General features: G+C 40.7%; 1 protein-coding gene across 5 annotated transcripts in view; it reads left to right on the plus strand.

Moving 5' to 3' along the window:
• The window catches only part of COBL (cordon-bleu WH2 repeat protein), a 318,027-nt gene that overhangs the window by 273,423 nt on the left and 25,866 nt on the right, over positions 1-18,738 (plus strand). For all 5 annotated transcript variants that reach the window (XM_053468136.1, XM_053468135.1, XM_053468132.1 and 2 more), the window contains one exon: positions 16,142-16,430. In XM_053468136.1, coding sequence (XP_053324111.1) covers positions 16,142-16,430 — 289 coding nt within the window. The remainder of the gene's footprint in view (positions 1-16,141; positions 16,431-18,738) is intronic.

The following is an 18,738-nucleotide window of genomic DNA, read 5'->3' on the forward strand; positions in this document are numbered from 1 at the left end:
GTGTACCTGCTTTAGCATGCCCTTCATGGCAAATAAGGTTGACCCAGCCTCTGAGATGAGTGGGTGTATTTAGCATATGTAAAAAGATAGAAACATAATATAGTGTAATATAGTGTAATATGTAGGGTTAAAATAATAAACTCAACCCAAACTCAACCCAAGTTAAAATGTATTAAAAAAAAACACAAATAATCATGGATTTACCGATATATTTTTGCTATATCGTTGTAGTATATCCCATCCAGGGAAACAGATCAACATTACCCAGCATGCTATACAAATCTCACAAGATGACGTGAATGGGAATTAAACATAGAAGTGACATCCCGTGGGTATTTAACTTGGGTATGGATCATATTCTGTATATACCGTATTTGCTTCAATATAAGACAAGTTTTTTTCAGAGCAAATACTCTGAAAAATACCCCTAGTCTTATATGCAAGGTCATTTTCTAATCCACTATAAGACTAAGATCCAGATCCTCCGCAGCACTGCAGGGGACCTGGCAGCCAGTGGATGTCTTTGTGATGTGCGCAGGCTACCTCCGCTGCTGCCCAGCTCTTCTGCCGGGGTTTCAATGACGGAGAGCCAGCGTGACATGATGGAGAGACGGGGTGACATGACCTTCCAGTGCTAGGTGAGACATTCATTTTCACTACTGCAATGTGCCCAAGTTATAGTTTTCCCCCACATTAAAATGTCCTTTGAAATATTAGCCCAGATCTTAGAATCATAAGCTTTTATCGATTTTTTTTTTGTAGGATCCCTAGGTATGAAAGAATTCTATTTCGCCAATCTTAATTAAACTTGCTTTTTAGCTTGTTAATTCCCACCAGTAGTGACTGAGTTTGGGTAGTGTGTTGCTATTGTCCAGGAGATTTTAAGATGAATAAAATATTAGAATATGACTATTTTATGTTTCACATTGCTGTCTTGGTTCCTGGTCAGAATTGTACTCCAAACCCCCTGGTTGCATGCCCTGCATACTGCAGACTCACCATAAGAGACTTGTTTTTTTATCACTTGAAATTTTATTGGTTTTTATAACAAAAAATGCATGGACAAAAACAAGAGAGAAAGACGGTACCGAAGTCAGCAAACATCAGACCAATGCAGTACAATGTGCCACAGGGCGGAGTAACAGAACCTGGCCAGGTAGCTAGTAAAACATAGCATAATACAAGTACATGGTCAAATAATCAGAAAGGAAATGCGGTGAACATCAAAGTAGCCATATACACGAGAGAAGTACACAATCAGTGGCATGCTACGTCTGAATAAGGACAACGTATGACCTGTCCATGGGAGGAAGGGACGGGGGAAAACAGGAAAGAGGGGGAGGGAGGAAATAGAGAGGAAAAAAAGAAAAGAGAGAGAGAAGCCTAGAGCAAAAAACCAGGAGGGGTGTCACGAAAAGAGGTAAAATAGAAGTCATCCCATCTATCCCAAGTAGCCTGGAAAACATGAGAGGTACCCATCGCCGAGTGGGCCATACATTCGTAGGTACGGGTAGTGGCCACAGAGTAGAGCACCTCACAAATGGATGGAGGTGTAGGGTTCTTCCACTTTCTAGCAATACAACCCTTAGCAGCAAGGAGGAGATGCATGAGGAGTTTATGACATGGTGAAGCTAGGTCAGAAGGGAGCATGTCTAGGAGGGCGACCGAGACAGAGGAGACAATCGAGACTGGAAGCAAATGGTTAATGAGTGCGAAAACTTCGGACCAAAAAGTAGACAATAGAGGACAGTCCCACCAGACATGAGCCATCGTCCCTCTGTGGCCACACAATCTCCAACACAAAGGGGAGGTAGACGGAAAAATCTTGGAGATACCAACGGAATATGACTTTACGATCTGTTTCAAAGTGGGTAGCATTTCTAGACACACCTCGAATCTGTTCCAAGGCCGTATACCAATCCTGAACATCGAAGGAACATTGGAGCTCTTTTTCCTGGAGACAAAGCTTAATAATTGGAGGCATGGAGGCCGTAGATGGGGTAGGTTTCCAGTATTTCTGAATGACGTTGCGGAATTGTAGAAACTTTAGGAAATCCTTATTGGAGAGGGAATAATCGGTTTTTAATTCTTGGAAAGAGTGGACATGACCTCGTAAAATAAAATGGTTAATGGTCAGGACACCAGCCTGCAGCCAAGAGTCAACGGAGACGTGAGGCAATAATGGGCGTAAAACCGTAATGGGCGCATGTGCAGACAAGGTAGATGGAAACCCAAGAGTGGTACGGTATTTGTCCCACAAGGACAGTGACAATTTTGAGGTGGGTAAAAGATGCGGCAGCGGTGGACGAACAGACTTCGGAAGCCAAAGTAAGTCTCTGAGGGCCCACGGTCGAACGAAAGCATTTTCAAGGTCAACCCATGCCACACGCGCCGCAGCAAAAAACAGTTGGAGAGTCTGTGTGAGGGCAGCAGCCAGATAATATTTCTTAACATACGGGACTCCCAGGCCTCCCAGCATTTTGGGTCGTTGAAGGAGACGAATGGAGAGCCGGGCTTTCTTGTTGGCCCAGATGTAGGTGGAAACAGTCGACTGAATTTCGCGGAAAAGGGTATGCGATATAGGGACTGGCCACGTCCGGAACAGGTAGAGTAGCTTCGGTAAAGAGTTCATCTTAAAGGAGACAATCCTACCCGTCCATGACAATTCAAATTTGGACCAGCGAAGAAGATCTTCCTTAATCGCTCGCCAGATATGTTGGTAGTTCACTTTAGCCAAAGTGTGGACAGATTTAGTGAGCTGAATTCCGAGCTTTCTTTTGTTGAGAGGCAATCCTAAGAAAGTGGCCACGGATCACCGCTTTATGGGCCAACCAGAGCGTGGAAGGCTGCAGGTCTGGTGTCGCGTTGGATTCGAAATACTGGTTCAAAGCTGTTTCGGTTTCAGAACAAACAGAGGACTGCTGAAGTAGGCTGTCATTTAGTCGCCAAGGGTGGTGGAAGATCGAGGCCACCGTGCGAAAGGGATATCCAAAGCAGACCATAAGAGACTTTTGTCCAGCTGTGCTGTGCTCTGATAAAGAGGCTATTGCTGATTAAAGAGGCTATTGCTGTGGATGATCAGAAAATCAACCTCAGCTTCTTATAATTTGAGGCCTTTTAATAGGTAGAAACCTGGCTGCTTTTGCCCTTGGTTGATCCTGCCTATAGCCATTACCAGTGCATTTTTGTTTTTGTTAGTTCACCTTGTGACAATGCTTGTTTCCTGTGGCTCTTGACTTCTGTGATTCTGACCTTGATTTTGACCGATTTGTGGAATCCTAACCTTTTGGCATTCGTTTATCCAATTTCTCTTAAAAAAAATCTTAACTTTTGGCTAGACTGCAAAAGAAATAAGCTTCAAACAAGGTAATTCATTTCAATATGTGCAACATACATGGTATAAAATATATACCAGTAATTACATTAGAAAGTTATTTACATACAAGAAATTACATTAGAAAGTTATTTTTAACTACAGATCCCATACATACGATTAATGGATTTAAATTCGTAATTTACATGATTAAATTATTATGATTGATAAAATGAATATTAATGTATTTATACCATAATGTATATTTATACAATATGTACATGATTATGTTGCCATGATTGTACATTTATAGTCAATATGCTTAATATGAATGTAAATTGCTTAGTGTTTAGTGTTTAGGATAATCAACACAATAATCATGAAAATTTCATATTTACTTCTTTAGATCGAATTGTATCCAAATCTAAATAAAGATGATTATAGTAAGTTAAACTAATTAACTTTTACAATAAATAGTATCATGCATACATAGCATCATGCATACATAGCATCATGCATCATGCATATGACATATAACTTAAGCAATGAAAATTATATGTAAAATATGTAGTTTAAATCCTATTCATGGTTAGTACCTTTGGTTGTCTTGTAGCCAGATTGAAAATCCAAAATAATTCCCTTTTACTTTGTCACGCACAATGTAGGAGAAGACACTGGTATCAGGCAGGATATAGGCCAAGGTCAGGATGCCAGAGAGTAGGGAAGTCATGGAACTAGCTGAGGTACCAGATACCAGAAATCAAAAACAAGGAATAAGTCTGGTTCAGCAACAGTAAATTTAAACAGAATGTGTACTAAGGTATAGGCACTGTAGGACATAGGCACAGCCATCAGAAGGCAAAGTCCAAGGGTTTCTAAGAGCTTAAATAGACAAATGAAGGTTTTAGCGCCTAATTTGAAATGTCCCAAGGCCATCTTGAGTGTGGCGTGCACGTAACCTCCCTTTATAAGGTAAGGTCATTTTTGCCAGCGCCGCTACAGGGCACGAAGACACCGAAGAGGATGCCGCCTTGTTGATGGAGCGGGATCTCCCTCTTCTTTGCAGTGCTTGTGGCTGCTGTGAGGTGGCAGGAGATCTCCCTCTTCTTCGCAGAGCTTGTGGCTGCTGTGTGTTGGAGGAAGGGGGTCTCCCACTTCTTCACAGGGGCTGTGGCTGCTGTGTGTTGGAGGCAGGGTAGCGCAGGTAGGTGACATACTTAATATATTTTGTTTGTTACTGCCTCTTCTAGGACTTACTATCTTTTATATGGCTTGAAATTCCAAATATGTTTTCTAAAACTAACTTGATCTGGAAAACCTGACGACCGGAAAACCAGAAAAAGAAATGTTCACTTAAGCAATAAGTTTACACATCTAGTGCAGCTGAAAAAACTCAGAAGAGATTTCTTTAGATATTATGTTGAGCATATCATCTAATTTTCTAAAAAAAAAAAAAAGAAATAGTTGAAATAGTGAAACACTTAACCCCTAAATGACAAGACTGTTTCTTACTCGTAGTACATTTTGGGACAATGGCTCTTTTAACATTTTTCAGTGTTGCTGTTTAGCTGTGATTTTCTTCTTTCTCATTTCGTGCTCCCACACATATTATCTATTGTTTTATTCTTTAGATACCATTATTTTTATCATATCATCTAATTTCCAAAAAAAAAAAGATAGGATCTATTCAGCATTTTTTTCATTCGTTTTTGCAGATGAGTAAAAAAAAACCCACCATATTTTACTATTTGTACTGAGTTTAGAAATACCCAATGTTTTTTATGTTTTTTTGCTTTTTTCTGCACGTTATGGGGCAATAAGTACAAGTAACGTTTTGCTATTTCGGGCTTTGTCATTATCACATTGCTCTGCAAGCCCGTACATGTATGGCCTTTGTCATTAAGGGGTTAAAAAACATAAAGCATATTTTTAAAACCATTTTTTTCCAAACCTTGTAATCCTAACCCAAGTCCTATTTGGGATATCTTTGAAGACACCCCAGGGTATTTCAGAAGATTGTATTTTAACAGTTTACATGCACTAGAGGTTAATACAGTGAATTTAAACATTGGTGTCACGGAACCGGGTCCATACAGACGACTGTAAAGACCCAGAGCGCCCAAAGATTGTGTGCAGGAGTTACAGTGCAGTAGCGGAGTTGGACAGGGCCTGGTGCGGGGCAACAGCACTCTCCTGGTGGGCATCTAGGGTTGTGCAGCCACATACCAGCACCCTGACATAGCAGCAGATGTAGTCCAAAAGGAAACAAAGTGATATCCTGCAGGCACCCTGGAGCAGGCATGAAACATATCACTGGAATCACGTGCAGGATGCTGCAGGCTGGGAGTATGGAAGCTAAGCAAAAGATATAGCAGAAACATAACAAGCAAGGGACAGGGAGACCAGGCACGAAACATAACCAGACAAGACATAGATGATACAGGGCACAACAAAGGACAGGGAACAAGGCAAGGAACACAGGGGAAGGAGTGAGGAGCCAGGATCCTCATATGCTACTCCTTTAAGCAAGGATAGGACATCTTAACTGGGACAAGATGATCCAGGGAAGAAGGGCAAAGGTACATATGAGACAGACGCACATGGATACAGGAACTAGCCTAGGACTATGTGATAACAATTGGAGATTCAGTCACATTTTATGGCCATAGTATGCTTAGCCCACCACTATGCCAAAGTACTCCAATGATGGTGGGTCCTAACACTAAGCCCTGCATACGAAAGTACTGATAAACTAAACATTGAATCCAAACACAGAACCGAGAAGGACATACCTTTAGACTGCAGACTGAGACCAACAGAACAAACGGGTGGGGCACTCCTTATAAAGGAAACAGAGCTGAAGCAAAGAGCTGAAACAGAAGCAAGGAATGGAAGATCAGAACAGAGCAAAAGGAAATCCAGGAACGGATCGAAGCAAAACAGGGAAACTGAAGCAAGAGCGAGATATGCAGCTCCATAGCCTGGGTAGGACGTGACACATGGCTCCTCAATCTAAGACGAGATTGGTAACATTATATGACTTGGCAGTGTATTCACTTGCAGGCGATATTTACTTATCTTACTTACCAGAATTTATAGCTCCTGGTAAGTGTCACTTCCAAACAACACTCCAATATGTTTTCAGCAACATCTCCTAAGTGCAGTGATACCACCCATGCATAAGTTTACCTGGTTCTTTGGGGGCTAAAGGGGCACATTTGGGAGGTGCGTATTTTTAACTTTAGAATTTTGACATATGGTGATCCTGTGCCAATGCCCTATATGGGACATCTTTGAATCCGGGCAATTGAATTTACCCTGTCAAACCATATGTTTTTACGAAACAAACAACCCAGGGTATTTCATATGCTAGTATTTTAACTTCTCTCATGCACTTATTCTACCATCAGCCTTTGTAAAAATTTATGGAGGTATTTTTTGTGTGTTTTTCACACACAAATTATACTACAGGTATGAATTTACAGCTCCTGGTATATGTCACTGCCAAGCAACACCCCAATACGTGTTTAGCAACAGCGATGCCACCCATGCATACTTGCCATGTTGTTTTTTGGACTAAATGGCCACATTTCGGAAGTGAGTATTTTTCAACTTGGAATGTTGGTCATCCTGCCCCTATGTCTTAGATATCTTTTTTTAAATTAGACACCCCATGGGTATTTGAAATGCTAGTATTTTAACTCTTTCCATGCCAGGATTTTTGGCAAGATTTTTATTTTTTTATATATTTTTAATTTTCTTTTACATTTGCTAGAAATGAATGGTATTATTTTTACACGTTACTTCATTTTATATATATATATTACTGATTGAGAAGCTGGGCTCCATTGACTTGCATGGGAAGACTGTCTTAAGAACTTGTTTATTTTTTTTATTAGGCACCGCCAACTTGCGAGAAGCACTATGGTGCTTGTGGTCGCTGTCTGGAGCTATAACGATGCCTCGTAACGAGGCGTTTCAGCAATACCGTTTGAGCTTAAAAGATCACCTCCCAAGCTCTTTTAAACCACAAGTCCGCTATATTGTATATGACACGTGGATGCTCTGGGGAGAGATAACAAGGGGTCCCTGGAGCAAATTAATGTTGCTGAATGTCTTGACATCGAGAAGGATAAGAGATCCACACAAAAAAGGAAAACAAGAACTGGAGAGGGTATTACATGGGTCTACTAATGCGACAGACCATGCATCCTAATTAGCAAAATCAACAACATCACTTTCGAATCCTTTACACACATCACCATCAGGCATACATAAAACAGTGAATCTTTGGCAACAATGGTGAGGCAGGCCATAGATGTTTCAGGGATAACTATAAAGGAACACTCCAAGAAAATCATAGTATATGCGGACGATATTCTGCTGACATTGTCAGACTGCATGGTTTCTATTCCTTCTATTTTGAGCTTTATTCAAAATTACTGCAGATTATCAAATTATTTCTTAACTTAAACGGTGTTGCTGTAATGTCTCCATGTCGAGGCATTCAGCAACACCGAGATCAGCATCAGGGGCCATTTCTGGCCGCTCCCCAGGGCATCAAAATCCGCCATACACTGTATTGCGACCGACGCCCCCTTTAAAAGAGTTTAGGAGGTGATCAACGAACACTCACCCCAGGACACTCTGTGTTTTGCCACTTGCAAGATGGCGGAGCATCCTTTAAAAAAAAATAACAAAGTTGGAAAAGTTCGCCAGAGGGTCTCCATACCCTCTAGAGAGTACTGCATTCAACCATGCAAGTCAATGTAGCCCAGCTTTCTAATCTCAATGTGATTAGTAAAATATTTAAAAATTTATAAAAAAAAATATGGGGGGAAAAAAGCTTTCAAAAAATGGTAACATTTAAAAATAATTATGCATCAGATGAACCATCCAGTTCCAGCAAAATGTAAAAAAAAAAAAAAAGTCCAAAAAGAATAAAGTTTATTATTATGAGCTAAAATTAGCGCTGTATCTTCTCAAAAATCTTGACATGAAAAGAGTTAAAATAAAAGCATTTCAAATACCAAAGGGGTGTCTAAATAAAAAAAAAATGAATGGTTTGATGGGGAAAATTTGAGTGGCTGGGCTCAAACAGGGCATAGGCACAGACTGACCATAATGGGAAAAAAGCACACTTCCCAAATGTGGCCTTTTAGCCCCCAAACGCCAGACAAACCCATGCATGGGTGGAATCCCTGTAATCGGGAGATGTTGCTGAACACACATTGGGGTGTTGTTTGATAGTGACGTATACCTGGAGCTATAAATTTATACCTGAAGAACAATTTGTGTGAAAAAAAATACTACCACAAAGTTTGGCAATGGCTGGTGTTAGAATTTTATACATGGAAATATATGGTTTGATGGGGTAAATTGAATTAGCCGGCTTCAAAGATGGCCCTATTAGGACATGGGGCAGTAGGACCAGATGTAAAAGTTCCAAGTTAAAAATGTGCACTTCCTAAATGTGGCGTTTTACCTCCCAAACAACCCGACAAACCCACGCATGGGGGGTATCACTGTACTCAGGAGATATTGTTAAATACATATTGGGGTATTGTTTGAAAGTGACGTATACCAGGAGCTGTAAATCTATACCTGAAGCACAATTTTAGTGATAAAAATACACAAAATAAATTACTACCACAAAGTTTGACAAAGGGTGGTAGTAGAATTAGTGCATGGGAAAAAAAAACCATAAAAACATTGGGTATTTCTAAAATCAGGACAAATAGTAGAATCTATATAGCAGGTTTTTTCATTAGCTTTTTTGGATGAGTAAAAGATTTTTCAAATAAAAGTGAGGTTTTTTTTTTTAAATCATATTTTATTTTTTTTATAGGAAATTAGATAATATGATCAAATGGTATCTGAAGATAGTCCTTCTTATAACTTGTTTGGGTACTCTAAATGAGTGAGGAGAAAATTACATCTAAACACAAGCACTGCAAACGTGTTAAAACAGCCTCGATCCTAAAAGGGTACAAAAGGTAAAAAACAGCCTGGTCCTTAAGGGCTTAAAAGAACTAAAAAAGATTTAAAAAATGATATCCCTTTAATTGAGGTAATACAAAGATTGATTATTTAGAAATAAAATTGTCAATAGATTGGAGTTAAATATTAAGTTAAATTAGTTTGATTTATTGAAAAAATTTGGAAGACAAATTGATAGTTGGAAAGGACTGGATATTTCATGGCATGGGAGGTTGAATGTAATCAACTCATATTTGATCCCAAAGCTTAGTTATTTATTTAGAACAATACCATTCAGGATTGCTGACTTAATACTGAACCAGTTTCAGGGCCTAAATACATATGGCAGAATAAAAAGCCTAGAATTTCTTTGAAAACTTTGAAAAGAAGTACGAGAGAGGGAGCAGTATCTTTTCCTGATATACTTTTGCTACATAACGCATGTACGTGAGGACATTTTCTGGCCTGCAAGAAAGATAGAAGCCCTGGTTGGCTGGCTATAGAAAAAAATGACTCTAAACTATCCGACCTTGATAGTACACATATTAAAAAATTTAATATCATTAATCCAATTCTGAACTCTATTATACAATCGATTACTGGTATTAAGAAGAAATTTCTGTTAAGTAAAAAAATAATTTTTGCTCCTTTAGACAGTATCAGATTCTGCGGTAAATATTAAAAAATATCTCTGATATACTATCTGGAAATAAATTGATCCCCTTTGCGGACATTAGGAAACAATTTGACCTAAGCCCGGGAGAAGACTTTTGCTATTTAAGGATAAAGATTTTTTCAACTGGGAAGGTCATCTTAAACAATTGGGCAATTGATCAAACAAATTGGAAGATCTGTGTATCAAACACCCCCATCTGTTGGAGATGTGGCATTGAACAAGATACAATTTTGCATATGTGGTGGGATTGTAAGAAATTGGACAGTCTGGAATTGGGAATAACTCAGCTGATTACACTCAGTTCAGCCCTTTTTTCACATTCGGTTTGGCTAGAAACAAGGAAGGTTGTTCGTTTTTTGTACAGTTCTGGAATGCCCTCCCCCACCTAATAGGACTACAGAAGGCCACCCCACACTTAGACAAAAATTAAAAACTTGACCATTTGACAAGGCATTCCCAACCATCACATCCTAAGCTCTCATATCTATCTCAGACAATCCAAATACTTCTCCCTTTCCTTTTTCTTGTCCCCTTACTAACAGTGCCTTGTTTATGCACTAAAAAGGTAGCAATTTTTCCATAGGACATGTATAGTAGCAGGAAAAAGAATTGCTCAGCTACATCCCCTGATTTCAGTAATACTTCACATGCATAGGTTTATGATGTTGGCGGGTCAAAATCATGTCATTACAGTTTCCAAACATGGACTTATCACAGATTGCTTTTCTGGCGATATTGGTAACAGTCAGTTTGTTCAAAACACAAAGTATTTACAAGTAAACAAATGTTATAGATTTCTGAAAAAGCAGGGATCCCTGGGTATTTTATTAGGTGCATTAATTTGATAGGGCATGTGCTCAGCTAAATCTCCTCATACCACGCATGCATCGATTTCTGCCGCTTTTGGTTACTTTATTAGGGCCACCACATTGGCCATGTTTTCCAGGACACACACATTTTTCACATATTGCAACCAACTACAGTGCTGTACTGCAGTGTTTGATATGTCTAACTTGAGTAACTAGTAGTTCCTTTTGATGGGTTTATACATTGCACACACTGGTACTGGCAGTACTAGACATCTGATGTCAACAATATGTTAAGATTATATGTGAAAACATGATCAATGTGGTCACCCTACTACAACTTGTATTGCTGTGCAGGTTGGTATCTAGTGGTATATTTTGTTGATGCCTGAAAAACGAATTCAATTAAATACAATTAATTGAACAAAATATCAAACACCCCCCCCACACACACACACACATATTGGCTATGTGTTGTGTGATCACATGCTAAGCCTGGTTTTAGACTACTATTCCAGGTTTGTGGTATGCACTTTTTTTAGTATGCTCAGCAATTCTGTTAAGTTGCATTTGTTTGGGGCTAGAAAATAAAATGCCTTCAAGTCAAAAGGCATTTTCAGACTGCAAATTATGAAGCAGAGTGATCTTCAAACAATGCAAACAAGTACCGTATTTGCTCGATTATAAGACGACCCCCCAAAATATGAATATTAACTTAGGAAAAAAAGAAAAAGCCTGAATATAAGACGACCCTAAAGGAAAAAAGTTTTACCAGTAAATGTTAATTCATGTAAACTTTTTTTTTTAATAAAAGCTATGATTGAGAAAAATATTTTTTTTTGTTTTTATTTCCTTGTATTTTCCAACCTGTCCCCCAGTTACCCACATCTGCCCCCAGGCTTGCCACATCAATATGGCACTGTGGCCCATGATATGCCTTTTAACCCTCTATATGCCACTGTGCCCCATGGTATGCCACTCTGCCTCCAGAAATGCTTTATACCCCTATATCCCATTCTGGCATTTAGGGGGTTAAAAGGCATATTATGGGGCAGAGTGGCATATAGGGAGGTATAAGGCATTTCAGGAGGCAGAGTGCTCTATTAAATGCCCCCTTAACGCCTCTCTGCCTCCTGAAATGCCTTATACCTCCCTATATGCCACTCTGCCCCATAATATGCCTTTTAACCCCCTAAGTGCCAGAGTGGCATATAGGGGTATAAGGCATTCCAGAAATGCCCTATGCCCCCATTTAACACACACACACACAGACACACACACACACACACTTACTTACTTACCGGTGCTTCCAATTTCCTGCTGTATTGTCGGGGCAGCGGGTTGACTTCTCCTTCCGCTGCAGCCGGAAGGAGGTGGAGTTGGCAGCGGAGGTTTGTCTGCGTCCGTCGCGTATACCTTCCCCGGCTGTCAGAGATCAGAGTTCCCTGCACCGGTGCGGGGAACTCTGATCTCTGACAGTCGGGGAAGGTATGCGCGATTGATGCAAACAACCCCCGCTGCTAGCCACACCTCCTTCCGGCTGCAGCGGACGTTGTCTACGCGGATCGCTTATCAGCCAAACCCGTAATTTGTGGACAAGTAACTTTTTTTTTATTATCTATCATATCATCTATTATTCTTCATTCATAAATAAACATCAGTGAAAAAACCAGGTATTATGATGTATAATATTGGGGAAATTCAGTCCTGCTTCACGGGTCTGCCTAACCAGGCCCAGTGCTCTACTAATACTACTGCTCCTCTTTGACCGTCCTAACTCTGGGGGAAACCTTTTTGTAAAAATGTCCATGATATTGGGGAAATCCAGATCTGTTGCAGAGTACCTATGATGTGACAGTGACAGGGTTTTGCAAATGGTTTTTGTTAGTTTTGTCAGTGATCGCCCTCATTTTCGTTGATTCATATAAATTTGTTAAAAATAGTTTGTACGAAACTACCATACTTGCTTGATTATATGAGCAACTGCTCTGAAAAATAACCCTAGTCTTATATTCGAGGTCATCTTATAATCAGACCTCAAACAGAGGTCTGGCTATAAGACTATTATCCAGATCCCCCGCAGAGCTGCAGGGGACCTGGATCCTCCTCCCTGGCAGCTGATGAACACCTGCGCTTTGCTCGCAGACAACCTCCGCTGCTGCCGGCACTTCTGCCGGGGCTTCTACGACGGAGTACCGGCGAGACATGACCTTCCGTTGCTCAGTTATTGAGTTATTGAAGCCCGGTGTAACTAACAGGCAGCAGAGGTTGTCTAAGCGCATCGCGCACACGTGCAACAGCTGCCCCAACCAGACACCAGGGAGTCTGAAGCACGGGGGACAAGTTTAGGGATGCAGTGGTAAGTTGGGGGCCATTGGGAACCAGAGTGGCATATGGGGGATATAAGGCATATCAGCGAGTTAGAGTGGCATATGGGGGGGGTGTAAGGCATATCAGCGAGATAGAGTGGCATCTCAGGGGGCATAATATTTTCCGCTATCATAGTTTTTAATAAATATGAAAAAAATTTACATAAATTAATATTTACTAGTAAAGGCTTTTTCTTTTTTTCCTAAATTAATATTCAAATTTTGTGGGGTCGTCTTATAATCAGGGTCATCTTATAATCGAGCAAATGCAGTATGTACAGGTCTGTCATTTATTGCTATCATTTAGTGCTTGTGTGTTCCAAGGTGTATAGTCTGTCTTGGTTCACGTACCATTTTTCCCTGCACTTGTGTGTTAGCTTGCTCATCCCAATTGACTTTGTTTAAACTTGGCTTTTGATCTCTGCTTGACTTTGGACTAACCTAGCTGTCTTCCGTGCCACGACTTCGGCTTTTCTAACCTAAATTACTGTTGCTGCATGCCTTGACTCTGGGAATGTCTTACTATGTGTGCTCTACGCTCTGGTTGTTACTGCCCTTGGTCTGTCTGGCCTATGTGGCCCTACACTCCTGCCCCCAGCTTCCAGTAGTTCCCCTGACAAATAAATAGTATGAATACATATAACATACAACAGATAATAAGAATAGACAGGACAGAGTGACACCCGTGAGATTCCCCAACGTTTCACCAAAATGCCTTTGTCAAGTGTAGAATCTGACTTACACACTGCTGAGCTCAACCAAGGAAGCATTTTTATAAGCATATTAAGGTGAAAACTGCTGACTGTCATGTGAAAACTGCTGCTATTTCACAGTTGTGGTATGCGGCCACACAGTCCTGATGGCCCAACACACAGGGAAGTGTGGTTACTCTGCATCTGTTTCTCCTGCAACACCATAATTGGGTGCTCTGGGCCATTACAGTCATCTGTATGGACCCAGTACGTGACAGCATCTATGGATTGTAGCAGAAGGCGGTGGTCCTCCCTGTAGGCAATATGGTTAGCGGTCAGAGCCTAAATGCTATTGTCCTTTGCCTCCCCAACCGGGATAAACCCAACTTGGACCGTGTGGATCAGTTGGGGGTATGAAAGGTTGCAATCTCATTGCAAGTATATAAGCCAAGATCTTTGTCTGTGTTTAAAAGGAATTTTTCGGAGCTCTAGGTCCTTGCCTTCCTTAGGGATAAAAGTAATTATAGCTGAAAAGGTGAGGGTGTCCAGGGAATAGAATCGTTTGGGTAGCCATGGTAGTAGGAGGGTTTGAAACTTCTTATAATAGGTTAGATGGAAGCCATTGTTTTCAGTGCCAGGGGGATATCCTCAACTGATATTGGGTCCTCTAATGAGTTGGCTTCTTCTTGTGTGAGTCTACTTGTGATTGCATTAGTGATGCAATCTTGCGGGGTTTGAGTGCCCAAGGCACCAGGGCTGGTGGTTGGCAATCCATGTATATTGTAGACTGTGTTGCATTAGGAATGAAAGGTGTTTGCTATTCTTTCAGGTAGGTAACTTGTGTTCTTTTGTGATTAGCTGGCCTCTCATTGGTGCACTAATGGTCCTTCCAGATAGAGAGGAGAGTGTCCCCTGAAGCTGACAGTTGAAGTGAAGTGAATAACACTGATAATCTTCTTATCATGGCACCTGTCAGTGGGTGGGATATATTAGGTAGCAAGTTGATGTGTTAGAAGCAGGAAAATGGGCAAGAGTAAGGATTTGAGTAACTTTGACAAACGCCAAATTCTGATGGCTAGACAACTGGGTCAGAGCATTTTCAAAAATGCAGTTCTTGTGGGGTGTTCCTGGTCTGCATGGGTCAAAAGTGGTCCAAGGAAGGAAAAGTGGTGAACTGTCAACAGGCAAACAAGGCTCATTGATGTACGTGGGGGATGAAGGCCTAATTTAACACATCCTTCGTTGTGTGCAGGATTATTTAATACATTGGAATTACATGCAGTATAGACTGCTGACCACATTTCCTGGCACTCAATGCTGTGAATTGATTTCAAGCTTAGTATATAAAAAGGGAGAGGTCTTTTCAGGGTGCACATTTCTCTGATGTTGATTTTTGCATTCTGGCGTTCCACCAGGCCACCCAGGGACACCAATCCACAGTCAAATCTGTCACCAGGCCCCCCTTTTGGCTGGTGAACCCTGGCTGGCTGCCTGAAGACAACCAGCCCCCCACACAAGAGACAGACTATCCCGTCTAAAGAAGAGCCCCATACTGAAGCCCTCTGTAATCCCTTGGGTCTGACCCCCCCAGAATCCTTCTGCCTGAGGCTTCATCTCTCTTGCAGCAAACAATAATTAATCCCTGCCTCACCAGAGGAAGTGGTCAGGTGCACCCCATCATACTTACAGACATCAGTCAGCTCTTTTCAATGTACAGCACTGTTATATGTTATAGGAGAAAACTATTTTTTTTTAATTTAGTGTAAGAATTGTTTTACTTTACTGAGAGTGGAACAGCCTCCTAGCAGAAGTAGTAGAAGTTAACACAGTAAGGGGATTTATACATGATCGCATTTTGGATCTAACTCCAAGTCAAAGCCCAAGCACAGTTTAAGGTTTCAGCCTTTAAAGCAGGAAAAAAGAGCAGACTAGATGAGCCAAATGCTCCTTATCTGCCTTCAGGTTCTTGTTTCAATGTTTTCCATGAGACTTTCCCTTTAACAGAAGGCTATAGAAGGCAAAGAGCTGCAAGCAAGATAATGTGTATGTGGTCTGCATGATGCACATATTGTCTGTGTTGGGGTTAATAAACCTAGTATTTTTTTTTTTGTACATAGGTGTGAGATATAATGAAGTTACTGAGGGGGGAGTGGCAGTACTAACTTAAGTAGAAAGTGACAACAATCAAAAATCGAAAATATTCCTACAAATAAAACATCTCCATTTCATTGAGGACTTAATATGTATATTCATTATTTTAATGGATTTCCATGTTTAAAATTCTAATACTCTTCTCATTTATTTAGGTGATAAAAGTTTAATACACTTAAGAAGAGTTTCTTCTGATGAAGCTTTACTAGTGGACTCTGGTGAGGCTGATGAAAATCAATCAGGGGATAGATACACAGAGGAGTTAAGCAAGGCTAATCCTGCACCAAATACCATTTCTCTTGATCTGCACAATGATGAACCAAAAAGCAAAGCTGAAGTCACAACTAAGGAGGGTGCCTTGAAACCTAACATGAACATAGTCTACATGGAGCCCATCAGACCTGAGTTTTTTAGTGATGAGAAGCTGGAAGGTCAACAAACAAGGTAATGTTTACAAATATGTGAACAAATTATAATTTTATCTGCATTTTAATAGCTGTTCTTATTGGTTCTGCTTTTAATTTTTGCTTAACTTGTTCATTTTTGTTTTAAAATCAGTAAAATACTTGTGGACATATTTGGTTCCCATGAAGAACATTGCTGCCTCTCACAGATATACACAAAGTGTGTTTCTAATGTATAATGCAATGGATGGCCCTCTCAGGTTATACCGTATTTGGTCGACTATAAGACGACCCTCCAAAATCTGAATATTAATTTAGGGAAAAAAGAAAAAGCCTGAATATAAGACAACCCTATAGGAAAAAAGTTTTACCAGTAAATGTTAATTCATGTAAACTATGTAAACTATTTTTTTAATAAAAGCTATGATTGAGAAATATATTTTGTTTTTAATTTCTTTTATTTTCCAACCTGCCCTCAGGCTTGTCACTCTGCCCCATAAATGCCTTACCCCCCTATATGCGACTGTGCCCCATGATATGGCCTTTAACCCTCTAAATGCCACTGTGCCCCATGATATGCCTTTTAACCCTCTATATGCCACTGTGCCCCATGATATGCCTTTTGACCCCTATGTGCCACTCTGCCTCCAGAAATGCCTTATACCCCCTATATTCCACTCTGGCATTTAGGGGGTTAAAAGGCATATTATGGGGCAGAGTGGCATATAGGGAGGTATAAGGCATTTCAGGAGGCAGAGTGGCGTGTAGAGGGTTAAAAGGCATTTCTGGAGGCAGAGTGGCATTAAGGGGGTTAAAATGTATTTCATAGAGCACTCTGCCTATAGAAATGCCTTATGCCCCCCATTTAACACCCCCCCCAAAAAAAAACGTACCTGTGTGTCTAACTCTCCGGTTGTCAGAGAGAATTCCCCGGTGAGGGGAATTCTGATCTCTGACAGCCGCGGAAGGTCTGCGCGATGGACACATACAACCCCCGCTGCTAACCGCACCTCCTTCCGGCTGCAGCGGAAGTTGCCTACGCGAATCGCATAGACGTCTACCCGCTGCCCCGACTACACACCGGGGACTCAGAAGCACCGGTAAGTTGGGGGGGGAGGGGGGTCCAGGTCCCCTGCAGCGTTGCGGGGGATCTGGATCTTAGTCTTATAGTCAGACCTATTTGAGGTCTGATTATAAGACTACCCCGATTATAAGACGAGGGTTATTTTCCAGAGCATTTGAAAAAAACCTTGTCTTATAATCGAGCAAATACGGTATTCTTAAAATCCCCAAGTTGCAGTTTATTCAGTTATTTATAGGGGGTTATCTGTTTTGGGGAGATAGTGTCCCAGACTAATTTGTATGCATCCAAGTTCCTGGCAGCCAACCCAGGAAAACGTCAGTTCTGAGATTCAGTTAATGCCATTGAGATGAAAACGTTATGGACGCTAATTGTGCTTAAAAGCATTGTTAAAAAAAAACACCATCAAATCACACTGGGCTGGAAATCCGGTATTTCCCACACAATTTTTTGTAAAGATCATGAACAGGGGCAGACCCTGCTCAGATTTATGCACTTCAACGAAAACATGAAATGCTTGCCGGACTGTCATCACCTCAGTTTTGATAAGTTATTTAAAATATAATTTTAAATAAACTATTTATTTTCAGGACACATTTACCAGATTCAGGCAGGGAACCGGACACACGGCAGGTAGCCCTCAGGCAGGGCACACAGGCAAGCTGGTTGAGAATCAGAAGATCTTAACAGAAAGCGGCTAGCAGTAGCACAGGACAACACTACAGCACAATAGCAGTAGGCTGTATACCTTGAAGTGCAAAAGACCTGAATGGTAGACTCACCAGTACTACTACCACTACTGCTCCAATTGTGGCCCTACAGTCAGTGGCGTCTCCAGCTTTCATATTTAGGGGGGGCACATGGGGGGCCAGGGACCAAAGTAGGGGGGCCAATTATAAAACAGTACAAAAATATATATATATACACATATACACACACACACGTTAGGCAGTTATTTCTCATTCTTTAATATTAGCCCCTGCTGACAATATATATAAATATTAGACCCTGCTGCCGATATATAGAAATATTACACCCTGCTTCTGATATATATTAATATTAACCCCTGCTGCGGATATATATTGATATTAGCCCCTGCTGCGGATATATACTTATATTATACCCTGCTGCTGATATACATAAAAATTATACCCTGCTGCCGATATATATTAATATTTGACCCTGCTACCAGTATATATTAATATTAGCCCCTACTGCCAATATATATTATTAGTCCCTGCAGCCAATATATATAAAATTAGCCCCT

Source organism: Spea bombifrons, chromosome 5 (genome assembly GCF_027358695.1).
Source record: "Spea bombifrons isolate aSpeBom1 chromosome 5, aSpeBom1.2.pri, whole genome shotgun sequence".
In the NCBI taxonomy this organism is placed as follows: Eukaryota; Metazoa; Chordata; class Amphibia; order Anura; family Pelobatidae; genus Spea; species Spea bombifrons.